This window comes from Myotis myotis, unplaced genomic scaffold (genome assembly GCF_014108235.1).
Source record: "Myotis myotis isolate mMyoMyo1 unplaced genomic scaffold, mMyoMyo1.p scaffold_m19_p_38, whole genome shotgun sequence".
In the NCBI taxonomy this organism is placed as follows: domain Eukaryota; kingdom Metazoa; phylum Chordata; class Mammalia; order Chiroptera; family Vespertilionidae; genus Myotis; species Myotis myotis.
Genome location: NW_023416344.1, coordinates 868,445 through 895,978, shown reverse-complemented (window position 1 = coordinate 895,978; position 27,534 = coordinate 868,445). Strand labels below are relative to the sequence as shown.

General features: G+C 59.1%; 3 protein-coding genes across 4 annotated transcripts; 1 reads left to right on the top strand and 2 right to left on the bottom strand.

Annotated features, from left to right (window-relative positions):
• The first annotated feature begins 5,070 nt into the window (after nt 1–5,070).
• On the top strand, nt 5,071–7,647 carry LOC118653063 (testis-specific serine/threonine-protein kinase 5-like). Its single transcript, XM_036303578.1, has 8 exons — nt 5,071–5,274; nt 5,631–5,738; nt 5,906–6,108; nt 6,199–6,254; nt 6,511–6,643; nt 6,720–6,835; nt 7,120–7,254; nt 7,329–7,647. The coding sequence occupies exons 1-8, from the start codon at nt 5,071–5,073 to the stop codon at nt 7,628–7,630; spliced, it is 1,257 nt and encodes a 418-aa protein (XP_036159471.1). The 3' UTR covers nt 7,631–7,647.
• A 991-nt stretch (nt 7,648–8,638) lies between these two features.
• On the bottom strand, nt 8,639–10,815 carry HGH1 (HGH1 homolog). 2 transcript variants are annotated; one of them, XM_036303844.1, is made up of 6 exons: nt 10,152–10,815; nt 9,984–10,084; nt 9,770–9,907; nt 9,480–9,571; nt 9,279–9,401; nt 8,639–9,194 (listed from the first exon to the last, which is right to left on the bottom strand). In XM_036303844.1, the coding sequence occupies exons 1-6, from the start codon at nt 10,781–10,783 to the stop codon at nt 9,015–9,017; spliced, it is 1,266 nt and encodes a 421-aa protein (XP_036159737.1). In that variant the 5' UTR covers nt 10,784–10,815; the 3' UTR covers nt 8,639–9,014. The 2 variants fall into 2 exon arrangements, with proteins under 2 accessions (XP_036159737.1, XP_036159738.1); XM_036303845.1 differs by having other exon boundaries at nt 9,770–9,868; nt 10,152–10,814.
• A 5,622-nt stretch (nt 10,816–16,437) lies between these two features.
• WDR97 (WD repeat domain 97) lies at nt 16,438–27,483 on the bottom strand. The gene is made up of 22 exons (XM_036303858.1): nt 27,349–27,483; nt 27,046–27,176; nt 26,251–26,879; nt 26,033–26,154; nt 25,163–25,853; nt 24,696–24,838; nt 24,376–24,612; nt 22,523–22,613; nt 22,191–22,323; nt 21,915–22,096; nt 21,655–21,715; nt 21,006–21,494; nt 20,801–20,974; nt 20,616–20,699; nt 20,026–20,154; nt 19,433–19,945; nt 19,139–19,336; nt 18,931–19,052; nt 18,513–18,840; nt 17,506–18,170; nt 16,881–16,942; nt 16,438–16,766 (listed from the first exon to the last, which is right to left on the bottom strand). The coding sequence occupies exons 1-22, from the start codon at nt 27,467–27,469 to the stop codon at nt 16,564–16,566; spliced, it is 5,508 nt and encodes a 1,835-aa protein (XP_036159751.1). The 5' UTR covers nt 27,470–27,483; the 3' UTR covers nt 16,438–16,563.
• Nucleotides 27,484–27,534: the final 51 nt, after the last annotated feature.

Sequence of the window (27,534 nt, the reverse complement as noted above, 5' to 3'; positions counted from 1 at the left end):
CCAATCGAGACCCGGCGCGCGGCGGCACGGGCACGCCCCCCTGCGATCTCTGCGTTCATTGGTGGGAGGCGCGTCCCTCTCGCTCGCACCCCGCCCACCGAGCCCCAACGAGCGGCAGTGCGCAAACTCCGCCCCGCGCGCGGCCCCGCCCCGGGCGGCCGGGAGCCTGGGCTCCTGACTGTTGGGCTCCATCGCGCGGGCACTGCGCAGGCGCGGGTTTCGTCAGTGCGGGACGCGTTCTCCTTGCTCACTCTCCTCTCTGTCCCCCACGACCCCTACTCACAAGACACCGTCCCGCACAGCAGGGAACCCATCAGAGACGCGGGCTCGGCGCGTGATTGAGCCCAAAGCCGGTCCACATACCTGACCGGGTACACATGCCAGGTGGCCCGACCTGGGAACACACGGCGCATGCTCTGTAGCTCTCATGAGCGCACACACTGGGCACCAGCAAGCCACCGCGCACCGGAGCTCCCGAAGCCGCCGACCTCTCCTCCAGCAGGTACTAGGTGCACCGGTTAACAGTAAGGATCAACCATCACCCGCTAACAGTGCGGATCGACCATCAACCGGTTAACAGTGCGGATCGACCATCAACCGGTTAACAGTGCGGATCGACCATCAACCGGTTAATAGTGCAGTTTAATCATCAACCGGTTAAAAATGCAGATTTTTGTAAACAAAGAAAACACAATAATTTCAAGAGAAACATCAAAAGCGCTTTGTTCAAAGTCATGTCCATCGCTAGCTACACATCCCCCCATCTTTCAGGTCATTTGTGGAGACCGTCCCAATAGAACTTTTCTTGTTTTGAGGCAGACCATTCAGAGACCCAATTTTCCACTTCTTCCTACGTTTGGAAGTGCTGCTCATAAAGTGCGTGTGCCGTCGATCGGAACAAGTGGTAATCTGAAGGAGCAAGGTCTGGTGAATACGGCGGGTGGGTTCATGCTTCCCAGGCAAGATCTTTTAACGTGTCTGTAACTGGTTTTGAAGTGTGTGATGGTGCGTCATCATGAAGCAAAATTACTTTGCCGTGTCTTCTGGCCCATTTTTGTTGTTTAACAATCAAAGCGTGGTTCAAATTGATCATTTGTTGTCGTTAGTGATCAGTATTAACGGTTTCACCTGGTTTTAGAAGCTCATAACACACCACACCTTCCTGATCCCACCAAATGCAGAGCAGTGTCTTCTTTCTGAAGCGATTTGGCCTTGCAGTCAATGTTGATGGTTGACCTGGATCAACCCATGATTTTGTGCGTTTGGGATTCTCAAAATAAATCCACTTTTCATTGCCAGTCACAATCGATGCAAAAAAGACTTTCTTTCATGCGGTTGAAGCAACATTTTACTGATGACTTTTCAGTTTTCCATTTGTGTTTCATTCAGTTGATGTGGCACCCATTTTCCTTCCTCTAAAATCCTTCCCATTGCTTGTAAACAATCAGAAATTATTTGCTGAGCAACATTTGATCTTTCTGCAAGTTGTTTTTGAGTTTGACACGCACCTTCATCCAATAATGCTTGTCATTGTTGGTCTTCAAACTTTTTCGGTTTACCTGGACGTTCTTTGTCTTTCACATCGAAATCATCACTTTTAAAGCATTTATTTTTTTTAAAATATATTTTATTGATTTTTTACAGAGAGGAAGGGAGGGAGATAGAGAGTTAGAAACATCGATGAGAGAGAAACATCGATCAGCTGCCTCCTGCACATCTCCTACTGGGGACATGCCCGCAACCCAGGTACATGCCCTTGACCGGAATCGAACCTGGGACCTTTCAGTCCGCAGGCCGACGCTCTATCCACTGAGCCAAACCGGTTTCGGCACTTTTAAAGCATTTAAACCAGCGTTCACGAGTATCTTGAGATGGAGCAAGTTCACCATAAGCTTCCCGAAGTATACGATCACTTTCAGCAGCACTTTTCTTCAAAATAAAGTAATGAATTAAAACTTTCTGCAAATGCTCTTTTTTTGGCACAAAATTCGACATTTTTAAGCATAAAAATATCTATGATGTTAACATCTTCAGAAAATTTGGCATATGAAGTTTTGAAGCTTGTTGTCAATACAACAAAATAGCATACATATCAAATCGCATATATATCAACATATGTGTAACTCCATCTATTGAAAAAAATCCACAATATTAATCCGACCTACCACACACACATACACACGCACACACGCACACACATGCACACACATGGAGGCCAACAGACCCTGGAAATGAAGACGAGCAGCTCTCTTGGGTCTGGAGAGGCAGACAATACACAAGTAAAGATCCATAAGGCGCACGATGTGCTGTAAGGGGCGCGGCTCCGGCCTGGGAGAGGGGCCCGCATTCTGGGCAGAGACACTGGCACCTGCAAAGAACCTGAGGCTGAAATTGCTTGGATGTGTTCACAGACCAAAATAAAGGAGGAAGTGACCTTCTAGAAGCTCAGGAAGTGAGCAGTGCATTTGGAGAAGGAAGTGGTCAGCGGCAGGACATCCAGGGTGCAACAAGTGTCTGCAGAGAGCTGTGGGCGTGGGGACAAGGCAGCAAAGTGGGGCTCCAATATGAGGACAGGTGGCAGCTTAACAGTGAGGGGAGGGGCATTTTTCCACAGAGAGGACTTCAGCCTGTTTCTTTTGTTTTTTGTTTTTTTAATATATTTTTTTATTGATTTCAGAGAAAGAGAGAGAGGTAGAGAGAAACATCAATGATGAGAGAAAATCATTCATTGGTTGCATGCAACCCAGGCATGTGCCCTGACCGGGAATTGAACCGTGACCTCCTGGTTCATAGGTCAATGCTCAACCACTGAGCCATGCCAGCCAGGCCAGCCTGTTTCTTTTGTAGGGATAGAGCCCAAAGGAGGGGACAGAACTCAGATGGCTGAGTGAGGCGTGACAGATGGGGCTGGCACCTCAGAAATAGCCCCAACCCCAACCCCAACCCACCACTGTATCCCCACCAGGCTGGAGGGGAGAGATCAAATGGGGCATGTGGAAGTGGCCAGGGGGAGGGGGGCGTTCTCCCCAGCTCACAGCTGGCCGGCTTGCTCTCCTGCAGAAGCCCTGCCTCTGCTCCCCGTGGCCAGTGCCTGCCATGCCCTGCTGGCCCCGCCCCCTCCCCAACTCAGCCAGACTTCAGTCCCCAAGCACACACATTGCCCAGCACTATCACAGCTGTCATCTAACTTCTATTAAATTGCTAATGCCAATCTCCCTTCCTCAACGGTAAGCTCTACGATAGGCCCATATCTGCTCTTTGCTTCCCAGAGCTCAGCACCACGCCCAGCCTGTGCTGGGTGCTCAGTGAATGTCCCTGGAATGGAGGGGTGACCTAGGGTGCAGAGAAAGAGGAGGGTAAGATGGACTTTGCAGAAGGATGAGGCTGCGGACAGACTTGCTGGCCTCCAGTGTGTCCTGGGTCCTGGTGGGTGCAAAGGTGAGAGGGGTGTGGGCAGCAGCGCAGCCACCCTGGGCCGGAGCCCCACATTTCTCCCTTGTGTGGCTCTAGCTCTAGACAGGGCCCTTCTCCAGACCTGCCAACACCTGAGTAGCAACCCCATCTTAAATCCCCTCTGGCCCCGCCAGGATGGTTCACCTTAACCCATGAGCCAGGAGATCAGGATTCGATTTGTGGTCAGGGCACATTCCGGGTTGTGGGCTCCATCCCCAGTATGGGGCATGTAGGAGGTAACCAATCAATGATCCTCTCATCACTGATGTTTCTCTTTCTCCCTCTCCCTTCCTCCCTGAAAAAAACAAACAAAAAAACCCCATATTAACCCTCTGCTTGGAATACCTGGAGTAGCTGCTGCTCTTTTCCTAACCTCTAGGTCAGCAACAAACCAGCTAGTTTATCCACATTTGCTATATCCTAGGCAATTTGCCAGACATAGGCTGTGGGTGAGTAAGGGAATAGCAGCGCATAAGCCTTGCTCCCAAACAGCTCACAGTCCAACAGGGATGAAAAAATGAGCCTGGGCCTCCCGGGAAGAGTATTCCAGGCCGTCCCTGCAGCAGGCCCGCCACTCCTGCCAGGAGTCCCAGTGGGGGACAAGTCAGGTCCACAGACACCAAGCCTCCAGCAGGGCCCAGGCCCTGTGGGACACTCCCAGAGCAGCCGTCCTCCGGCTGTGCCATCGGTTCACGGCAGAGAGACTGCGTATTTGGGCCTGAGTTCTGTCACCTTTAAAATGGGCATCACCTGGTTATGCTCCGATTTTAGATCCTGAACGTGCACTGGCTGCCTCCTGGAACAGGCACATCAGGTGGGGTCTGTAGAAGGCAGGAGGTGCGCCAACTATGGCCACTTGGCAGAGCACCTGGCAGGCATAGGCACTCAATAAATGTCACCTGCTACTCCCTTTGGTAACAGTGCTCACAGAAGACTCTCGAGGGCAGGAGAAGGCAGGGTCATGGTGGCTGCTCTCTCCGGAAGCTGCAGGGATTGGGGTGGGCCCAGGGGGGTCCCCCTTCCTTGGGGCTGTGTCCTTGAGTCTGCAGAGAGCTCTGTGCACCGTTGCCCAGGCAGGAGAAGCTTCCAGGCCTCGGCAGAGGAAGGCCAGTGCTCCCCTCCCCCAGCTGCCAGCTCGGGACCCTCCCAAAGGGCAAGGGGTGCAGTTAAGATAGTTGCTGGCAAGTGCTGTCCTTTCCCCCTGACGCTAGCCCTCAGGGGTTCTCACCACGGAGGGGGCCCTTATGCAGGACAGGGCTGCTTTCAGCAAGACGCTCTGGACAGGCAAGTCCTGGGGACAGAAGGACACCCCTCTGAGGGCACAATGCAGGTGCAGTTCTAGAACCCTTCATTCTAGAACCTGCCCTTCTTTCCCAGAGCTGTCCCTCCCCACAGCCTCAGTCCCCACCCTGAGCTCTCGGCCCTGGCCACTCCCCTGCCTCTGCCCCAGTCCCAGCAAAGCTTTTCAAAGCCACGAGGGGGTACAGGTCCTGCCGGGCCTCCTGCGGCCCTGTCACCCCAGTCCCTCAGATACAAGTCAGGCCTCTGCCACGCCCCTCCCCCTACCCCTCCCAAGAGCTGGACAGCCCCAGCTCCGTCCACAGTGCCCTGCCCTCCATGAAGGGCAACAGCAGGCGAAAGCTGGACCAGCGAACCTTCATGGCCCAGGTGCGTGAGTGCAGGGACAAGGGCTACCTGCTCTCACCCAAGAAGATCGGCTCCGGGGCCTTCTCCAAAGTCTACCTGGCCTACGCCACCCAGGAGCGCATGCAGCACAACCCCCGGCTGGCCTCCGACCTGCGGGGCAAGCGCCACAGCATGGTGAGGCAGCCGCCGCCTCCCCGCCCAGGGCTCCGGGTGCCCTCCAACCCAGCCCTAGTGGGCCCCATCCTAACCCTTCTCAGGCACCTCCCAGCCGCTCTGGCTTTCCCCCAATCAATCCCACATGCTCCCTGGAGGCCCAGGCTCCCCAGGCTGACCGCTTGGAGTCCTTGGAGACCTGAGGAAGTGCCCTGATAGGAGGGAGGAAAAGGCCGGCGCTGTCTCCCAGGGCTCTGCTTACCCCCCGCCCCTCACCCCCACCAAGGTCAGCACCGTGCACAGGACCTGGGCCCTGCCCTGTCACTCCCTGCCCTGGGCTGTGGTCTGCCCACAGCCACTCCCACACACCCCTACAGGTGGCCATCAAGATCGTCTCTACTGCCGAGGCCCCTGTGGAGTTTGCCCAAAAGTTCCTGCCCCGAGAGATCTCATCACTCAACGCCACGTATAAGCACCTGAATGTGGTGGGCAGAGACCTCCAGATGTCTGACCCCATCCTGCCCACCCCCTGTGCCAGCCCTCACCACGCCTGCCACCCACCCAGGCCTGCCTCCTTCCCCATCCTGACACCCCAATCTAGGGCACCGACAGTCCCTTTCTGGGGTGCTAGCAGGCGGGTGGGGTCCCGCAGGTGCAGCTGTACGAGACCTACCACAACAGCCAGCGTGCCTACCTGGTCCTGGAGCTGGCGGGCCGCGGCGACCTGCTGGAGCACATCAACACGGTGTCCGAGCACCGCCGCTGCCCGGGGCTGGAGGAGAAGGAGGCCCACAGGCTGTTCTGGCAGCTGGTCAGCGCCGTGGCCCACTGCCACAGCGCGGGCGTCGTGCACCGGTGAGGGTGCCCGCCCAGCCCACCCCGGCCTACAGGGAGAGGCAGGCCCACCAGAGCCAGGCCCAGCCCCACCTGCACTTCCTCACGCAGGGACCTGAAGTGCGAGAACATCCTGCTGGATGACCAAGGCTTCCTGAAGCTGACAGGTGCGCCCTCAGCCCAGCTCCCGCCTGGCCCAAGCCTGTGCTGACCCCTGACCCAGCCACTCACCTCGCAGGAGCCCCCCCCACCCCCACCGGTCTGCTCCAGAGTGGCTGACCTTCAACCCTCCCAGGAGGCCTGTCCCCGACCCTTGCCTACAGCCACCCTGCAGGCACCCCCACCCCCATGCCCACCACACAGCCCTCCCTCCCTCACCCCTCCCCGTTGCCCCGACTGCCCCGCCCCCGGCCCCCTGCACAGACTTCGGCTTCGCCAACCAGTCGGCGCTCAAGAACGCGCTGCTGAGCACCTTCTGCGGCTCCGTGGCCTACACGGCGCCTGAGATCCTCATGAGCCAGAAGTACAACGGGGAGCGGGCAGACATGTGGAGCCTGTGAGTGTCCCCCGGGGTACCCCGCGGGCCAGGGTCCGGGGCGGGGTGGGGGCCGCCCCAAGACCCCCGCCCCCAGAGGTGTCATCCTTTACGCCATGGTGACCGGGAAGCTGCCCTTCAAGGAGCGCCGGCCGCACCGCATGCTGCTCCTGATGCGCCGCGGACCCGCCTTCCCGCCCGGCCTGTCCCCAGGTGAGCCCGCCGCCGGCAGGAGGCCTGGGCGGAGGGGCCATTCTGCGCCCGGAAGAGGGGAACAGGGGAGAGACTCCGCTGGCACCCCCTCGCCCCACCCCTCCCGCCCGCTGGTGAGGGGGAAGCTGGGAGAGGCGGTGGCCACCCCAAAAGGAAGCCCAGGGCAGGCTGCCGGCTCTGTGCGCGTCTCCCTATCAGTGACGGGGCGCGGAGGGGGGGGGGGGGCGGTCCGAGAGGGCAGCGGCCAAGGGGGCAGACGCTGCAGCCCTCGCCCTCGCCCTCAGAGTGCCAGGACCTGATCCGGGCGCTGCTCCAGCTGCGCCCCTGCGCGCGCCCGGACCTGCCGCAGGTGGCCGCTCACCGCTGGATGCTGCCCGCCCCGCCCGCGCTCTTCCGCTCGGCGCTCGGCGCTGCGCCAGGTGGGGCGGTGCCCGAGGGGCGGGCGGCAAGGCTACCCCTCGGAGCCCCGCCTGACCCCCCGATGCGTCCACAGCAGATAATCCGGCGGAGCCTAGAGAGGACTCCGAGCCCACCAGGCCGCTTCGGCAGCTGCGTCGCCAGCAGCAGCAGGGGACCCCCAAGAGTGCCTCCGGCCCAGCGCCCCCGCCCCCGGAGGCCCGCCCTAGCCGAGGGGCGGGCTCTGCCTCTGCTGGGCTGGGGCTCCAGAGCATCGCGAAGGCCAGCCCCCTTCGCCACAGGCCCCCTTCACTGTGCTCCCCGAGCGCCCTCAGGAGCGCGCCGGGGCACCGCCTGGTCAGCCGAGGGCAGTGGGTGGACAGGGTGGAGGCCACATAAACCGTTTATTCTGTGGAGCCGAGGTGTGAACCAGCGGCCGGGGAACTGGGGAGCCTCCTTAACTGGGGAGAAGGCGTCCACGCTCCCACGTGCCAGAGCTTCAACGGGGAAGGAGAGTGGGAGGGACCGCGCGCAGGGAGACACCAGGCACCGTGAGCACCTGAGCGCCGCCTCCAGGGGCTGGCACAGCAGGAGACAGAGGGCGCGAGGGGTGGCAGTGCTGAGGACCCCTGGGGAGCCTTGCCGGGCCACAGCACCAGGGCGTCCGGGCCTGGAGGGCAGTACTTGGGTCCTATGCAAAAGATAGCAGTAAATTTGGCGAGAGGCCCAGGAAGGGCATATAGAGGGGTAAGGGCCACAGATAGCCTACCAGGGACAGCCTAAGTGACTAAGTGATTACTTGGAGGATGCAAAGTAGGGGGACCACCCATGGCGGGGGGGGGGGGGGGGGGGCGGGCGCTAGGTCTTGTGCAGGCAAGGAGCTGCGGGAAGAACAGGGTCTGGGTCAAGTGGAAAGGTGGAGAGGATGAAGGGGAGGCAGCACCCCGCTAGTGCTCCTAGGACAGGCTGGGGGGGGGGGGGTCGGGGTGCAGCTCTCGGAGAGCCCAGGGACAGGCTGCAGCTGGTGAAGGTCTCAGGTCAGGCCATGGAGGCTGAGGGTCAGCAGAGGGCCCAGGTGGAGGGACTTGGGTGGGACTGGCAGGAAGGGGCACTGCTCACACCTGGTGGCAGCCTCGGCCCCGTGGAACCCTGGGACGAAAACGCCAGCTGGCCTCTCAGGCTTGCAATGTCCAGCCCTCCCCCTGCCCCCCCCCCAGCTCTGGAGGACGTGCATGGCTCCCCAGGCTAGCCCAGCGGAGGCACCTGAGAACCACAGGACCTGGCCAGCTCCTCTGAACAAGTTACATTTTAAAAATATATATATTTTTATTGATTTCAGAGAGGAAGGGAGAGGGAGAGAGAGAGAAACATCAGCGATGAGAGAGAACTATGATCGGCTGCCTCCTGCACGCCCCATGCTGGGGATGGAGCCTGCAACCCGGCTCAGTGTGCCCTGACCTGACCGGGAATCAAACCGTGACTCCTGGTTCATAGGTCAATGCTCAACCACTGAACCACGCTGGCCAGGCACCAGCTGCATTTTTGCTCAAGCAACAGGGCACAGGGAGGTGCCCGCAACCCTCCAATGTTTCAGGGCATTAGCCCGAGAGCCCTCAGCATGAACCCAGAGCTTAAGTGTAGCTCTGCTTCTCAGTAGGGCACAGCCTCGGAGCAAGGTGACCCAGAGCCCTGCAGGCAGCTGCAGGAAGGCCTGATCTGGGAGGCCAGGACGGGTGGGCTCGTCAAGGTGGGCCTGGAGCTGGCGGTGGCCTGTGCAGGTGCCTCAGGTGGGTGCAGCCCCCTCTGCCTGTGGCTCTGGAGATAGTTCCCGCTCCTGCTGCTCCCGCAGGCACTGCTCCTGCTCCTGGCGGTCCAGCTCCTGCAGCTGCCGCTCCACAGCCTCAGGCACCTGCACTTCCAGCAGGTTTTCCATGCCACGCTCCGGCTCATCCCCAATCAGCACCTGCAGCAGCAGAGGCAGGTGAGCAGGCGCTGGCACACCGTGGGCACGCCCCACCCCCCTCCTCCTCCCAAACCCTGCACCCACCTGGATGAGTTTCTCACAAGTCCCCCGCACATCAGACTCAGGCTCCCAGCTGTGCAGCTCTCGGAGAATCAGGTAGGCTCCCTGGTCCCTCACCTGCTGCCGACCAGGTGCTGTGGCCGTCAGCTGAGAGAGAGCAGACGTTAGCCAGATGTCAGCGTATATGTCGCGGGGTGGGGTTCCTGCAGCGGGACCCCTACTCACCAGCATGATGGCCTCAATGAGCATCTTCCGGATGTCAGCGTCAGGCTCCCGCTGCTTGTCTGGTGGCAGGTACTGCAGGTCCACGGGCAGCCCTAGGGGTGGATGTGGGAGTTCTTGGGTCCCTGTGCTGGGCCACCGGGCCAGACCCCACCTTTGTCAGCCCCATCTGTGCTCAGCCACTCGCGCTAGGTGGTTTCAGGAGGGGCCCTGATGGGGACAACTCCTCCCCCTCCCACTCCTGTCCTCCCCTCCTGCTAAGCCAAGCCTGAGGCTCCACCTAAGCCACTCACGCTCCATCTCCTCCTCAGAGAAGTCCTCAGGCCCAGCCAGGGGCAGTAGCAAGAAGGGGAGAATGTCCACCTCGGGCCCCAGCAACCATTTGTGGTGTCCTGGAGGGGGTAAGAGACAGGGATGGGGGCCACTCCAGTCTAGAGAGGCCCTAGAATTCAGTCTCCCTCTCCATTGCCCCCCATCGCAACAGCCCCCCAACCCCCAACCACTCACGGTGTTCGAAGCAGCAGTTTCGCAGCGTCCCCACGACCCCGCCCCTGCGCACTGTGGAGTCGGGGTACTGGGTGAGGGGCAGCAGCCGCTGGACCACGCACCTGAAGGGAGGGGCCAATCAGTGCTGTCCCTGCTCACTCCCCTCCCCGCGGGCCGCCTGGGGCGCACCTGTCCCGGTCCAGCAGGAAGGCCCTCGCCGCGGGTCGCTGGCTGAGGTTGGAGAGCACCGGCCCCAGGTAATGCAGGGGCGCGCGGGCGTTGTAGTCGGGCGTGCACAGCGCGCGCACCAGCCGCTCCAGGCCGGCCTCCCCGGGCTCCGCGGCCGTCAGCGCCTCCATCAGCGAAGCACACGGCGCCGGCTCGCGGCTGAGGTTGGCCAGCACGGCGGCCGCCTCCTCCGCCCAGGGCCACTGCGGGTCCAACGCGCGGCCGAGCAAGCGGGCGGGCAGCCCGGGCGCAGCCGCCAGCAGCGACTCGTGCAGGCTGGGGTCGGCGGCCAGGTTGACGAGGGCGCGGGCGGCGTCGCGGGCCGGGGCCGGGGCGGGTGCCGCCGCCAACTCCACCAGCGCCCGCAGCAGCGCCGCCTGCCCAGCCAGCAGCGTCCGGCCCGGCCCCGAGCCCGTCAGCGCCAGCACGTGCCCTGCCGCCGCCTCCTGCAGGTCCGCCCGCACGCCGGGCGCCAGGAAGGGCAGGAGCTTGGCCGCCTCCGCCGCCGCCTCCGGAGACAGCGACCCCTCGGTGCCAAGGCCACCGGCCGGCGCGCCCGCGTCCGCCGCAGCCTCCCCCGAGCCTCCCCGCATCTCGCGATCGCCCGGGAAGCTCCGCCCGGGTCGGTGCGCCGCGCCCCGCCCCGCCCCGCCACTGGGTCCACGGCCCTGCCCACCAGGAACACGGAAGCCATGGAGGCCAATCCGAGGCCGAGGACTCTGTGAGGGGGCGGGGCCAGCTCGTGGGCGGGGCTTCGCCGAGGCGCGGAGCATTGTGGGACCTGGTGCCGGCCGGAAGCGGCTACCTGGTGGGAGGACGGGCCCTGGGGCCCCTCTGGCGCCTTCCCCGGGGTGACCCGCGGCCCTGCTGGCTGCCATCACGTGCCCCCCCATCCTGGGCTGGGCAGAGGCCCACCTTCGCTGGGAGAGACACGGTCAATGACATTGACTTGCAGTCTTAGACCAGCCTCGCATTCCTGCCTAACCCCGTTTTGTTCATATATTTTCAATTTTAGTATTTAAAAAAAAATATTTTTATAGCCCTAGCTGGTTTGGCTCAGTGGATAGAGCGTCGGACTGTGGACTGGAGGGTCCCAGGTTCGATTCCGGTCAAGGGCACATGCCGGGGTTGCGGGCTGGATCCCCAGTGGAGGGCGTGCAGGAGGCAGCCGATCAATGGGTCTCTCTCATCATTGATGTTTCTATCGCTCTCTCCCTCTCCTTTCTTCTCTGAAATCAATAAAAATGTATTAAAAAATAGTTAAAATGCTAAATTTTATTTTTTAAAAATATATTTTTTATAGATTCTAGGGAGGAAGGGAGAGGGAGAGAGAGAGAAATATCAATGAGGAGAGAGAATCATGGATTGGCTGCCTCCTGCTCGCCCCCTATTGGGGTGGAGCCGCATGCGTCCTCGCCTGGAACCAAACCGCAACCCTTCCTTCCTCAGGCCTAAGCCCTAACCACTGCGCAACCAGTTCCGGGAGACCGCTCTTCTTTCCTATTACAAGGTTTTCCCCATTTATCCTTTGTCGTGGATTATTTATGTACTTTACTTTCACAGGGTTACAAGCCCCTTAAAAGATGGGTATTGCCCTAGCTGGTTTGGCTCAGTGGATAGAACTTCAGCCTGTGGACTAAAGGGTCCCAGGTTCGATTCCAGTCAAGGGCACATGCCTGGGTTACAGACTCGATCCCCAGTAGGGGGCGTGCAGGAGGCAGCTGATCAATGATTCTCATCATTGATGTTTCTCTCTCTCTCTCTCTCTCTCTCTCTCTCTCTCTCTCTCCTTCCTCTCTGAAATCAATTTAAAAAAAAAAAAGACACAGTGCCTTCTTAAAAAAAAAAAAAGATGGTATTATTTTTATCTGCACTGAGGACTAGGATGCTAGTCCCAGGAGCAGTGAGCCCCTGAAGCCTGTAGGTAACAGGTCCAAGAGCTGGGATTGGCCCCCGACGCAGGCCCATGAGGAGGGCACCCCACAGCCGCAGGCCCGACCTGAGCTGTGTGAGTCCCGTGGGAGCGGAGGAGGTGCCACCCTTCCAAGGACACTACGTGCTCCCCGCATGCAGATCCGGCCCCTAAAAGCAGAACATTTCTGGGGAGTGGAGTGGGAGGTTATGGGTAACACAGGTAAACGGTGCCCTCTGGTGGGCACTTTTGAGACATAAAAGTGCACCTTCAGGGCCCTCTTGTAGTCCACAAGTGTTTACAGAAATCACCAGCTAGGGAGCTTTAAATATTTCCAAGATAAATGAAAAGGTAAAAAAAAAAAAAAAAAAAAAAAAAAAGGAAATAATTTCAAAGTTAAAATTACAAGAGTTGGCCAGGCTGGCGTGGCTCAGTGGCTGAGCATCAATCCATTTTTTATTCAGCAAATATGTCTATCTTTCCCTTCTAAGTGTTCTGGTTACCTTGTGGTACACTTAGAGTTTTATTTCCAATATTCAGATCGTCTGAAAGTTTCTCCTGTCAATAATGTGAGGAAGGGGTGCAGCTTCACCTTCTATCTGCACACCCTGTGCTGAGCCCTGAGCCCAAGTGTTGAGATGAATACTAATTAATTTCATTCTCACGGCAGTCCTGTGAGGTGTCCCCTTTCATAGATGGGGAAACTGAGGCTTACAGTAACGCACCTCACATCACACAGGAAGTGGAGTAAATTTTTTTTTCCTTCTATTTTGACTTCTATAGTGAAAATCCCATTCTGGCTTTCTGTCCATTTTTTTCATTAGGTTGTGTGATTCTTCTTCTTGTTATTGACTTGTAGAAGTTCTATGTTTTGAGGGTGAGTCATTTTTAGTTACATGTGGCCTGCCTTTTCACTCTCTTTTTTTTTAATTAAATCTTTATTGTTCAGATTATTACATTTGTTCCTCTTTTTTCCCCCCATAACTCCCCTCCTCCCAGTTCCCGCCCCACCCTCCGCCCTCACTCCCCACCCACTGTCCTCATCCATAGGTGCACGATTTTTTGTCCAGTCTCTTCCCGCATCTCCCACACCCCTTTCCCCCCCAAGAATAGTCAGTCCATTCCCTTTCTATGTCCCTGATTCTATTATGATCACCAGATTATTTATTCACTTGATTCTTAGATTCACTTGTTGATAGATGCATGTTTGTTATTCATAATTTGTATCTTTACCTTTTTCTTCTTCCTCCTCTTCTTAAAGGATACCTTTCAGCATTTCATATAATACTGGTTTGGTGGTGATGAACTCCTTTAGCTTTTCCTTATCTGTGAAGCTCTTTATCTGACCTCCAGTTCTGAATGATAGCTTTGCTGGATAAAGTAGTCTTGGTTGTAGGTTCTTGGTATTCATCACTTTGAATATTTCTTGCCATTCCCTTCTGGCCTGCAAAGTTTCTGTTGAGAAATCAGCTGACAGTCGTATGGGTATTCCCTTGTAGGTAACTGAGATTTTTTCTCTTGCTTCTTTTCAGATTCTCTCTTTGTCTTTTGCTCTTGGCATTTTAATGATGATGTGTCTTGGTGTGGTCCTCTTTGGATTCCTTTTGTTTGGGGTTCTCTGCGCTTCCTGGACCTGTAAGTCTATTTCTTTCACCAGGTGGGGGAAGTTTTCTGTCATTATTTCTTCAAATAGGTTTTCAATATCTTGGTCTCTCTCATCTTCTGGCACCCCTATAATTCTGACGTTGGTACGCTTGAAGCTGTCCCAGAGGCTCCTTACACTATCTTCGTATTTTTGGATTCTTTTTTCATTTTGCTTTTCTGGTTGGGTGTTTTTTGCTTCTTCGTATTTCAAATCTTTGCCTTGATTCTTGCGCTCCTCTGGTCTGCTGTTGGGAGTCTGTATAGTATTCATTATTTCAGTCCGTGTATGCTTAATTTCTAGTTGGTTCTTTATCATAACATAGAGGGTCTCATTAGTTTTCTTGAGGATCTCACTACATTTATCGGCAGCTTCTAGACAGTTCTTAAGAGACCTTAAAAGTGTGGTTCTGAACTCAATATCCTCCATTGACAGTTTTGTCCTGTTTCTTTGTCTCCGCATTTTTTATGCTTTCTTGGTGCATCCCCTAGTGGTCTTTGTGCGAAGTCTTGTTGTAGTTAAGCCTTGATTGTTGACGGCAATACCGGGGGTGATTTGACCTCCAGGCTAACTGGCTATGAGAGTCAGCTGTGTCTGCAGTGGGAGAGCTTCTGTGCTGGATCTCTAGGGCGGTGCTAATCTAGCGTTTGCCTGAGGCTATCTGGCAAATGGCTCTGTGCAGAGCTTGGGCAGGGCGGGTCCCAGGGGATCTACAGGGCAGGCCGGAGCAAGCAGTTATGGCTGCTCTCAGTTCCATCCCCAGGGGCTCTGCCTCTCAGAGCCCCAGCAATGGCTGCAAACCTCGGAGAGAAAGCTGCCTTCGAGTTCCGCCCGAAGCCAGACAGTCCCCCTTCTCCCGTTTGAGTCTGTGTCCCTAGAGACTCGCCCGGATCTGGAGCTCAGAGTCTGAAACTCCCTCCTGATTGAAAACAACAACCATGCCCTCCACCTCCAGCCCGCTCCGCGTGCACTCCGCACCTGAGTATTTCACTTCAGCACTGCGCCTCCTCTGAGTCTGGGTATGGTATTCTCTTTCCTCCTAGTTGTAGAATTTCCACTCAGCCAGCCTTCCTGTGGTTCTGGATGATGTCCGTTCCGTCTTTAGTTGTTTTTTAAAGTGGTTGTTCGAGGCAGGAATCTCCAGCGTTAACCTATGCCGCCATCTTGGTTTCTCCCTCTGCATATCCCTTTTCACTCTCTTAATGCTATATTTCAGTTAACAGATTTCTTCATTTAAAAATAATTGCATATTGTTATGTATTTTAAAATATTAATGTTTTCATTTATGGTGGTTATTTTTTTACCTGTTTACCCTTGCCCTACTTTCTCATATTGTTGTTTTGTTTGGTTGTTTTTTGTTTGTTTTTTGTCATTGTTGTTTTTGGTAATCCTCCCTCACCCGAGGATAGCTTTTCCATTGATTTTTAGAGAGTGGAAAGGCGGGAGCGGGGGAGAGAGAGAAACCTCGATGTGAAAGAGACTCATTGATTGGTTGCCTACCACACAGCCCCGACCAACCGGGGCCAGGGATTGAACCTGCAACCCAGGTATGTGCCCTTCATGGGGAATCGAACCTTCAACCCTTCAGTGCTGGGTAAATGCGCTAACCAATGAGCTACACTGACCAGGGCTCATTTTTTACTTTTAAAAGCTTTTGTTGCTTTTATAATTTGAACCATGAAAACCAGTAGAAGCAGACCACCATAGGTCGCACAAACCCCTTTTAAAATGGTTCCGCCCTGCAGCTCTCCAGGCTGGCACCCTGGCCCTGCTTGGCCTCAAAAGAACCCTCTACTCGGCAGCCCCATATCAGGACCCCCTGCGCAGCCCGGGGGTGATGGGGAAGGTGTGGGAGGCCAGCTGTAACCAGAAAGCCATGGGGAAGCAACCTCTAAAGCCGGAGGCTGAAGACACTCACAGGAAGGAAACTGCTGCCCGGGCAGCCCAACCGAAGGGTGTGAACGCCAGAACAGGCCCTTCCCAGGCGGCCAAGTCGCCGGTGTGCACGGGAGTCCCTGGGAGGCTTTCCAGACCCTGCGCTTCACAGATAGTCTGTCCCCGGCTGGTGTTAAGTTCAAGGTCCTGAGGACACGGCCCCTTTCATTGCTTTTTGGACGAGACAGGAGTCCTTCTAGCCTAAAGGGAACGATGTGCCAACAGATTCCCAGTCTCTCCTGCATCCAAAGACCACAGCCCCTGCCCGGCTGGCCTGGCTTAGCGGTTGAGCTTCAACCTATGACCCAGGAGGTCACAACTTGATTCCCGGTCAGGGCACATGCCCGGGTTGTGGCTCGATCCCCAGTGGGGGTGTACAGGAGGCAGCCAATCAATGATTCTCATCATTGATGTTTTTACCTCTCCCTTTCTCTCTGAAATAAATAAAAATATATTTTTTTAAAAAAAGACTGCAGCCCACCCACACCTGTAGCCATCCAGACCCCCTCCTCTCCCCGGAACACCTGGCCACCGGCTGGCTTGTAGTCCGCCCTCCCTTCTCGCCCTCAGTAACTGACGGAGAAATGCTGGTTGATGCCTGAGCAGGGACGAGCCCACACTAGGGCTCGCTGCCTGGGTGGACAGGCCTGGCCCCCCATGGGCTGACCACAGCCCCGACCCTGTCCCACCCACTCCACCAGCCACCCCTCCCTGCCCACCCTGGTGGCCCCCAGAGATGGTCATGGCACCTAGTTTGCTGGCTGGACTTTATTCCAGTCCCCAGTCTTGGCCAGGGGTGGACAGCGGGTGGAGAGCTGTGTCCTGAACCCCTGCTGGAGGGCAGGTGGGGCTGGGACCAGGGTCCGGCCAAGGTCGCCAGCGGGTCAGCGGTAGAAGTCCGGGTCTGCAAGGTCCGGCAGGAAGTAGCGCTGCAGGGCTGGCTGCAGGAGCGGGGGCGGCAGCGGGCGGGCGGGCCTGGGCCAGTCCACGGGGAAAGGCCGCAGCTCCACCCGAGGCAGAGGCAGCTTCAGCGTCCGGATGCAGCCGTCGAGGGTGCGGCCCTCACCGTGCCGGGCCAGCACCCGGCCTGGGGTCGTCAGGGCAGTGAGGCCTGGGGTGAGGTTGAGGCCCCGCGGGACCCAAGCTGGGGTGGGGGTGGGGTGGAGCTCAGGGTCCAATCTCTACCCCTGTCCCCACTCACCCCTCAGTCTCACTGCAGATCCCTGGAGCTTGATCTCCTGGAGCCTGAGAATGGGGTCAAGCCTAGGGTGGTAAGAAGGTGGGTGTGAGCCCTGGCTGGTGCAGCTCAGTGGATAGAGCGTCAGCGTGCAGACTGAAGGGACCGAGGTTCGGTTCCAGTCAAGGGGGACATGCCTGGGTTTCAGACTTGATCCCTAATAAGGGGCATATAGGAGGCAGCCAATCGATGATTCTCTCTCATCATTGATGTTTCTCTCTCCCTCTCCTTTCCTCTCTGAAATCAATAAAAATATATTTTAAAAAATAAAAATAGCCGAAACCAGTTTGGCTCAGTGGCTAGAGTGTTGGCCTGTGGACTAAAAGGTCCCAGGTTTGATTCCGGTCGAGGGCATGTGCCTGGATTGCGGGCACATCCCCGGTGGGGGTGTGCAGGAGGCGGCTGATCGATGTTTCTCTCTCATCGATGTTTCTGACTCTCTATCTCTCTCCCGTCCTCTCTGTAAAAAATCAATAAAATATATTAAAAAAAAATAAAAAATAAAAAAGAAGGTAGGTTTGACTGAGCCAGGTCCCCAGCCCCCTGTGGGCCCTGCCCCAGCCGGTGCCCGGCGCCCTCAGCCGCTCACAGGTGATCGCGGGGCTGTGGCACCACGGCGTTGGGCGGCAGCACGTGCAGCCTCTGGTCCCCGGCCGCCTCCTGCACGCAGCTCCTCCGCTGCTTGCAGAATAAGTTGAGTGCGTCAATCGGCCCCAGGTCCAGCATCTTTGACCGCGACCAGTCTGTCTGCTCCAGCGGCAGTGGGTGGTCAGGCATCGCGTCGGGCGCCGAGGAGCGCACGTGGATGTCGGGCACGGAGGAGAAGGGCATCAGGCTCTCGGAGAACGTGCGGTGGCTGTGGTAGACGGGGAACGGCGAGACCAGCTGCTGGACCTGGGCATCCAGGTCTCTGGGCAAGCCCGGCTGCAAGGGTGTCCAGGAGACGGTGGAGAGAGTGGAGTGCACCGAGTGCCCCGAGGAGATGGGCGACAGCACAGTCTCAGAGACCTTGGGCAGCACCTCCGACAACCTGGCAACTGACGGCTGCAAGGCTTCTACCTGCGGGGGAGAGGGGAGGGGGTGGGGGCAGGAGGCCGAATCGGGGTGCTGCTCCTGGACCCCAGCTGGACCCCGCTGCAGACTCCCTCCCAGGAAGAAGCAGGAAGATCCCGAGAGAGGCGGGACTAGGAGGACAGGTGCCGTGGATCTAGAGCAGTGGTTCTCAACCTTCCTAACGCCGCGACCCTTTAATACAGTTCCTCATGTTGTGGTGACCCTCAACCATAAAATTATTTTCGTTGCTACTTCATAACTGTAATGTTGCTACTGTTATGAATCGTCACGTAAATGTCTGATATGCAGGATGTATTTTCACTGTTACAAATTGAACATAATTCAGGGGATTGTCAAGGGCGGGGAAAAAAAAAGCACACATATGTAATACCCTTTGTAATACTTTAAGCAAAATAAATAAATAAAACTAAAAAAAACCCACAAAACAAAAAAAACCAAATTGAACATAATTAAAGCATAGTGATTAATCACAAAAACAATATGTGATTATGTATGTGTTTTCCGATGGTCTTAGGCGACCCCTGTGAAAGGGTCGTTTGACCCCCAAATGGGTCGCGACCCACAGGTTGAGAACCGCTGATCTAGAGCAAGGCAAGGCCTCCCAGCCTCCCCTGCTCTCCCTGCACCTGGGGAAAGCCCTGGGAGAAGGCAAGAAGAGGTTCCACTGGCAGGTCCCCCTCCTCCCACCTGCAGGAGGTGGGTCATCTCCTCCAGCTTCTGGGAACAGCAGCGGCGCAGCACGGCCTTGCAGTGCAGGTCCATGTCCTGCACCCAGGTCATCATCTCCCTGAACAGGAAGCCCTCCGGGTCCTGGAGGCCCAGCCCTTCCAGCAGCTTCTTGAGCTCTGGCCTGCAACAGGTGAGGGCGGCTCATGCCGCGTCCCCCAGCTCCTGCCTCCCACCCCTGCTGCCGAGGAGGGCGGGCGGAGGGCGGCCTCACCTGCAGGAGGCCGGCGAGTAGAGGAGGTAGGACATGAGCTCCAGCACCACCTCGCGGGATTCCAGGGAGCAGGCCAGCTGCAGCTGCAGAGCCAGCATCACAAACTGCCTCTGGGTCTTTTCCTGAGCACGGGCAGGAGGGCAATTTGTGGGGCCGGCCTGGAGCATGACAGGGCGGGTTGGGGCGAGGCGGGAGGGGTGGGGCGAACCTGGAGGTTGGGGGGCTCGTCCAGGTTGAGCAGGTACTTGAGGGTCTCCTGCAGCTTCTTGTAGAGGGTTTTGCTCATCTCAGGCAGCAGCCTCAGCAGCGCCCGCAGGATGTGCACACGGTCCTCCCAGGAGGCCTCCTTCAAGAGGTCCATGAGCCGCGAGGCCAGGCCGTCCACCGTGCCCACCTCGGGGTATGCCTGCAAGGACAGCAAGCTGAGGCGCTGCCCCTGCGCCACTCCCCCCTCCCCCCAGCCAGCTTCCCAGCCCTCCCCCCCCGCCCCCCCCCCTCAAACCTCCAAGGTGAAGATGGGGAAGAGCTTTTTGAACCAGTTCTGGATGACAAAGAAACGCAGGAACCTGGGCAGGTGCCCGTAGCGCAGTTCCCAGAGCGAGTGCCCGAGGCGGTGCTGGTGGCGGCGTAAAAAGGTCTCTGTCCTGGCAGTAGTCTCCCGGACGCGTCTCTTGGCCAAGGACTCATATTTCTGAATGGTGCTGGTGGCGTGGAGGGCCGTGGTGACCACTGAAGGCCTCGCTTCTCTCTCTACTCTACTCACCGCAGCACTGCTGGGGGCGCGCCCCTGCGTCACTGCCGACTTCTCCAACGTCAGCAGTTCCTGGGAGAGCTCCGGAGATGAGAGGGGATAGTCCAAGGTCCAGTCCAGCTCCAGGTCCAGGTCCAGGTCCAGGTCCTCATCCCCCTCATCCGACCACTGGATCTGGCTCCTGGTGTGGGGCTGTCTGTCCCGCAACAGCCACAGGTCCTCCTGGCTGCCCGCTGGCTGCAGAGGGGACAGCATCACTAGCCACTGGCACGAGTGGCACCCCCCTCGCCCCTGCTGCAGAGCCCTCCCCTGCCCACAGGGCGAGCACCAGCCCCGCCCCTTGCCTTAGAGGAGTCTCTGGCGGTCAGCTGAGGGAGGTTCCCCAGGCCGCTGACCTCCTGGGGCAGCCACATCTGCTGCAGCACCACGGAGTTGGGGACCCAGCCTGGGAAGTGGATGGGCCTCCGCAGGTTCTAGGGGTAGAGGACAGCCTGGTGGGCGAGGACCTGACTTCTGCCCTGTTCCAGAGGCGGTCTGGGCAGAGCACCTGCCACCGCCCAGCTTCCTGCCAGGCCTCCAGGTGCTGAACGGGTGCCCCCCACACAACACACAGGCAGGTGGAGCCTTCAGAAATCACAGGGAGCCCTGGCTGGTGTGGCTCAGTGGATAGAGCAGCGGCCTGCAGACTGAAGGATCCCGGATTCGATTCTGGTCAAGGGCACATGCCCAGGGTTGTGGGCTCGGTCCCCAGTGTGGGGTGTGCAGGAGGCAGCCCATCCATGATTCTCTCTCATCACTGATGTTTCTATGTCTCTCTCCCTCTCCCTTCCTCTCTGAAATCAATAAAAATTTATTTTTTTAGGAAAAGAGAGACGATGGGGCGCATCATCAGGGTGACCTCTGCAGAGAGGGCCTGGGCGGGGGGGGGTCTCACCTTGTAGTGCTGAACAGAGGCAGGAAAGAAGCCCCCAAGGTCGGAGAGGAGCTCTTTGGGCCGCCTTCCCAGCAGCAGCGGGACCTGGGGACGGGCCAGGGGCTCAGAGCCCAGCGGGGACTCAGTGCCCCCCTGCAGCTCTGCCCTGGGGGGCGGCTTGTAGCATCCCCTGCCCGGCCCCTCACCCTGTGCTTCAGGTGGGAAGACGGTGCTTCTGGGGCCGCAGGCGTCTCCTGTCGGAGCTGCTCCGACTGCAGCTGCAGGTCCATGCTGAGGCCCAGGAAGGAGCTCAGGGAGGAGTGGGCCAGCAGCTGGGGCACGGGAGGAGTCAGGGTGGGGGGCAGGGTCCTGCAGTCAGGGCAGAGGGGTGGCAGGGGTGGGAGGCCTCACCTGGGATGCCCTGCTGTGTTCCCGCTGGTGGGTGGGTGGGATGGGCAGGGTGACTCGGGGAGGGTGGGGGAAGCGCTGGCTCAGGGCCCCCTGGTCCCGTGGAGGCAGCATTTTGGGAGAGTCAGTGCAGAGCCCGGCCTTCGCCAGACTGGGGGTGACACTCGGCAGGGTGGACACATCTCCGTTCTTCTCCACTGTGATGGCCATGCTGGTCCACTGCTGGGACTCTGTCTTGGGATGCATGCCCTGGGGGTGCAGGCAGGGCAGGGGGTGGTGCCAGAGCCCCAGGATGGAGGAAGGGGCTGGGTCCGGGCTGGTGCGGGGAAGCACCCCACCCACCAGCAGGGCTGGGCCGTAGACCAGATACAAGTAATTGTCAAAGGCCTCCAGTTGCTGCTTCCAGGAGAGCGGGGCCGGGGCTGCTGGTACCACTTGCCCCCGTCTCAGCTGTTGAAGGTCTTGGTCCCGGGCTAATAAGGGTTCCAGGTCCTGGGGCAGGGGGTCAGAGGTCAGCCAATTCTTCGCGGAGTCTTGCCATGTGCTGCCCAGATAACCACAGGATCCCAGGCCTGCCCCAGGGATGTGGCCCAAGCCTGGGCAGGGGGCAGGGCCGGGCATTGGGGTGGGGAGGGGTCAGGATCCACCTCACCTCCTTCAAGAGCGGCTGCTGAGGTACTGCCGTCCAGTGGCGGATGAAAGACAAGGCCGAGCTGCAGACAGAGATGATAGGAGGTGCACTAAGCGGGACTTGACTGAGGCCGGGACAGTCATTCAGGAGGGTGGCCAGGCCCCTGAGGGGGCACAGGAGACAGGAGGGGGGGTGCCAGGGCTGGGACAGGCTTGAGGTGGCCCCAGGGGCCTGGGAGCCCTGGGACTTCGTGCTGGGACACTGGGGGCACACAGCCAGACCTTGAGCCAGGGCAGCTGGGTGGGAGTCTCCAGGTTGGCTCAGCAGGCCTGCCGGCTGAACTGAGGCTGGCCACCCCATGCAGGCTGGCCAGCCTCTCCAGCTGGACTGAAGTCAGAGACTCCTGGGTGGTCAGCGGCAGGGGGAGGTCATCGAGCCCATCGGGGGGCTTCTGGCACAGCTTCTGAGCAGGGAAAGGAGCCTGGATCCCCGCCCTGGGAGGCTTGTGTGCCCGCAGCAGCCCCCCCCCCCCACACACCTCTGGGCTCACGGCACACCTTAACCAGGTAGGTTGTGGGCAGGTAGAGCCTGTGGGATACCAGGCAGAGGCGGGAGCCCAGGGCTAGCACCAGGTCCCCATTGTTGCTGGAGAAGGTCAGAGCTTGAGGCGCTCCATTCAGCTGCAGGAGTCTGCAGGGGGGTCCAGGGCATGAGGCCAGCCTTGCTCCAAAGAGCAGGAAGCACAGGGAGCAGGAGGGTGAGAGGCTCTCTCCCCTGTTCAGTCGCTAGACTCTGCTGGGGGCGAGGGAGGGGCGCCCAGCTGTCTGCCCCCAGGCTCCCAGCCGGCCATTCCCGCCCTCCCTCCCTCCCGCATCAGGGCCCAGCCCACCGCAGCAGGCGGTTCTCTGTGGTCCAGATCCGCATAGTGCAGTCCAGGCTGGAGGAGGCGTACAGCTTGAGTGTGGGGCAGCAGCACAGGCCTGGGGGCGAGGCTCGGAGTCAAGAATCAGGGCCAGCCCTGGCCAGTTTTGCTCAGTGGATAGAGCCTAGGCCTGCAGACTGAAGGGTCCTGGGTTTGATTCGGGTCAAGGGCACATGCCCGGGTTGCGGGCTCCATCCCCAGTGGGGAGTGCAGGAGGCAGCCGATCAATGATTCTCTCTCATCATTAATGCTCCTATCTCTCTCTCCCTCTCCCTTCCTCTTGTGAAATCAATAAAAAAAAAAAAAAAAATATATATATATATATATATATATATATATATATATACACACACACACACACACACACACACACACACATATACATACACTAGAGGCCCGGTGCACAAAAATTTGTGCACTCCGGGGGGATCCCTCAGCCCAGTCTATGCCCTCTTGCAGTCTGGGACCTCTCGGAAGATATCCACCTGCTGGCTTAGGCCTGCTCCCTGGGGGATAGGGCCCAAGCTGGCAGTCAGATATCCCTCTGGCAGCCCGGCTGCCCTCGGGGGATGCCCACTTGCCAGCAGGGAGCAGACCTAAGCTGCATCCTTAATGTTGCTGAGTAGGCGGGAGAGGCTACCACCACCACCGCTGTGCTGGCAGCCATCAGCCTGGCTTGTGGCTGAGCAGAGCTCCCGCTGTGGGAGTGCACTGACCACCAGGGGACAGCTCCTGCATTGAGCATCTGCCCCCTGGTGGTCAGTGTGTGTCATAGTGACCAGTCATTCCCAGTTGTTCTGCTGTTAAGGTCAATTTGCATATTACCCTTTTTATAGGATAGAGGCCTGGTGCATGGGTGGGGGCCAGCTGGTTTGCCCTGAAGGGTGTCCAAGATCAGGGTGGGGGTCCCACTGGGGTGCCTGGCCAGCCTGGGTGAGGGGCTGATGGGTGTTTGCAGGCTGGTCACACCCCCTTCAGGGTGGGGGTCCCCACTGGGGTGCCTGGCCAGTTTGGGTGAGGAGCTGAGGGCCGTTTTCAGGCCGGCCAAGCCCCCTGACGACGGAAGCTCCCAGCCTCTTTTTTTCTTTATTTTTTATTCTGGGATTTATTTACCTTCTATAATTAAAACTTTGTAGCCTTGCTGAAACCGGTTTGGCTCAGTGGATAGAGCATCTGCCTGCGGACTGAAGGGTCCCAGGTTCGATTCCGGTCAAGGGCATGTACCTGGGTTGCGGGCACATCCCCAGTGGGAGGTGTGCAGGAGGCAGCTGATCGATGTTTCTCTCTCATCGATGTTTCTAGCTCTCTATCTCTCTCCCTTCCTCTCTGTAAAAAATCAATAAAATATATTAAAAAAAAAACAAAAAAACAACTTTGTAGCCTTGAGTGGAGCTCAGAGCCGGCCAGAGTGGGCGGAAAGCTTGGCTTCCTCCATCGCCAGGGGCAACCCAAGCCTACTGCTCACTCTGGCTCCGTGGCCACAGCCGGCTGAAAGCAGGTATCTGGGGTTTATTTATCTTCTATAATTGAAACTTTGTAGCCTTGAGGGGAGCTCAGAGCTGGTTGCGGCAGGTGGGAAGCTTGGCTTCCTCCATCACTGGGGCAAGCCTCCTGCTTGCTCCAGCTCCGTGGCTGCCGGCCACCATCTTGGTTGGGTTAATTTGCATATAGTTGCTCTGATTGGCTGATGGGCATGGCTTAAGGCGTAGCGAAGGTACAGTCAATTTGCATGTTTGTCTTTTATTAGTGTGTATGTGTGTATATATATTTATATGAAAAGAACCACCACCTGGCCCCACCCCTCGGCCCTGCCCCCTCACCAGTGATGTGGTCCAAGTGGTCGTCCTGGGGTCGGTGGTCATAGCGCTGGCTGCTGCGCAGGCCAAACTGCACCAGCCCGTAGGTGGCGCTGTCGGGATCCTCGAAGGCCACCATAATGTTCTTCCGGAGAGCGCACAGCGCCAGGGCGGGGTGGCAGCAGGAGAAGGTGCGTAGCGGGCTCAGGCTCTCCTCCGAGTAGGGGAACATACGCCACATCTTCACCGTCAAGTCCCCGCCTACCAGGTGGGGCAGAGCCAGCACTGGGCCTTTGTGCAGGGAAGGGGTTCCCGGCTCTGGGGCAGTGGGAGGGGGTACTGACCGGAGGACACGACGCTGTTCCAGGTCGATGCGACGGCAGTGACCGGACCCGGGCTGTGCGCCTCTGTGTGGAAGACGGGCTCCAGTGTGTGCCAGCTGAGCACCGACAAGGTGCCATCCGTGTGCCCCACCAGGGGCAGGTACCTGCAGGCGACACCAGCCTGTTGGCACGGGCCCCACAGGCCCGCCCGGCCCTCACTGGCTCTGACACCTACCTGTTCTTTTCTTTTCATGTACATCCTTTTAAAAAAATATGTTTTTATTGGTTTTTTAGAGAGAGAGGAAGGGAGAGGGGGAAGAGAGAGAAACATCAATGAGAGAGAATCATGGATCGGCTGCCTCCTGCACGCCCCCCACAGGGGATCCAGCCCGCAGCCCCAGCATGTGCCCTGACCGGGAATTGAACCTACAACCTCTTGGTTCCTGGGTCGACGCTCAACCGCTGAGCCAGACGGCTGGGCCACCTACCTGTTCTTCTCCTTCCATGTTCGGACGTCGCTGTGGCCCACCTCACCTTTGTGCTGGCGCACCGTCTCCCAGCTGGAGAACGCGCTCCTTGGGTCAGTGAGGTGGCTGTAGAGGTGCAGGCAGCAGGGCCGGGGCGCCGGGAGCGGCAGCGGGCTCTTGCGGAGCAGCACGCGCATGGGGCTGCACGCCGCGTTGGCCCGCACCAGGTGCCCGGCGCGCGTCAGCAGCCACAGCACCTCACGCGGCAGGCAGTAGGCCACGGCGGCGGCGCAGTCCTCAGGCCCGAGCAGCAGCGCGCTCACTGTGCGCCCCGTCTCGGGGTTCACCAGGTAGACGGAGCCATCGGTGCAGGCGCACACGAGGCGAGCTGGCAGGTATGGGGATAGGGGCAGCTCGGGCGCCACCTGCAGGTGCAGGATGGGTGCGGAGAGCTGCGCCAACGGTGAGTATAGCTCGCGCAGGCACCACAGCTCCACGCTGCCCGCGCGCACGGAGAGCACCGGCCAGCCGGGGCTGGCGGGCGCCAGCAGCTGGTTCACGCTCTCTGACCGCGTGCTCTGGCCCCAGTAGCTCAGCATCACTTCGCCCACCTGAGCCACCGCCTGCAGGTCCCACGTGCGGAGCGTCCCGTCCCCAGAGGCGGACAGCACCAGGGTCGTGTTGGGGAGCACGGCAATAGCTGTCACCGGGCCTGCAGGAGGGCGCGTGTCACTCGGGTGCACCAGGGACTGAGAGAGGGGAAACTGACCAGCTCGGGTGACGATAGAGAGAGAAGCTTGGCCAGAGATGGCAGAGATTCTGGACAGCGCAGCGCTCTTTACGGCTGGGTGGGGCGAGCAGGGGCCTCGAGAGCCACGGGGCGGGGTATACCTGTGTGGCCCACGAACACCATCCGGATCTGCCAGTCAGCCCCCCACACCTTCACTGTGCTGTCTCGGGAAGCTGTCACCATGGCCTCCATCTCCGCGCAGTACGCCAGGTCAGAGATGGTGCTGGGGGAAGGCCCGGTGGACTCAGCATGGCCTCCCGGGAGCCTCTGCACCCTGCCCAACTGGCTTTCCCTCCCCCGACTCCCTGGGCCCCCTCACGTTTTGTGGAGATCCTGGCGCACGTCTGTGACAGTCCAGGTGCGCAGATCGAAGGTGAGCACAGCCGAGCCATAGGCCGCGAAGCAGCGAGGGATGTAGTTGGGAGCCAGGGGCCCCAGAGCCAGGCGCGTGAGGGCACCAGCGCAGCTTAACTGGGGCTGCAGCGAGGGCCCGCAAGGCAACAGGCAGCGACCCTCTAAACGGAACTTCCAGAGCGCCAGGCCTCCGCCCGCCTCCGCTACCAGCAGCAGGCGCAGGTCCGGCACCGGCAGGCAGCAGATGGGCTCGCGGCGGGGCGGCCGACCCACTCTTGGCTCACTCAGCCACAGCAGGCTGAGGTCTGGCTTCAGGATGGCCAGCCCTGCGGGGCCCCAGCCCACGAAGCGGCTCATGGAGCCCAGTGGGCCCCGCACAGCCACCAGCCCCGTGAGTGGCACGGGGGCCGGCAGCGTCCCGAGAGCCCAGCCGTCCTCTCGGTGCAGGTGCAGGCAGCCCGCCCCGTCCAGCACCACAAAGCGTCTCCCCACCGGGTCCTGCGCCACCGAGCGCAGCCCGTCCGCCACCTCCAGGCGGCGCAGCGGCTCCAGTCCGTGCGTCAGGCGAGCCACGCGCAGCTCAGATCGCTTCTCCTGCGGGCAGGCCGGGTGGGCAGGCGGTCAGTCCACTGGGGGTAGGAGGGAGAGAAGGCGCCCCGCCTCGGGAGCCCAGAGGATGGCTGGCTCCTGCTAGGGACCCCGAGGGGAGCCGCCAGGCCAGGAGCGAAGCCTCCAGGCAGATGCCGTGGGCCAGGCGCACCTTTTCCACGACGTTGCGGAGGCTTCTCCGCAGCAGCAGCCACAGCAGGCGGGCGCGGGCGCTGGGGGCCGTGCTTCTCCGCCAGGAGCTCCTCAGGAAAAGCTTCGGGACCAGCTTCGTGAACGACAGCTCTGCGGGCCGCGGGGCAGCGCCGTCAGTCACCGCCACTGCGCGGTCTGGGCCGCCAGCCCGGAGGGTGGCGGGCAGCCGGGGACCTCCTGGAGGGCCCGGTGGGTGCGGGGCTGCCCGAGGCGCTTTGGGTTCCGGCTGACATCGCGCGTGGGTGAGGGCCAGGCCGCTCACCATGTTCTTCGAGCAGCCCGGGGTCTGGGACGCCATAGTTGTCAGTGTCATTCAGGTCTGGGTCCAGAGTCATGTCTTCTACTGAAAAGGTGTGGCCGACATCGGACACATCCGTCTCCATTTTGGCGGCTTAACAGCCCCTACTGCCCGTTGCTAGGATACCAGGGGGCATAGCCCCGCCCCCAC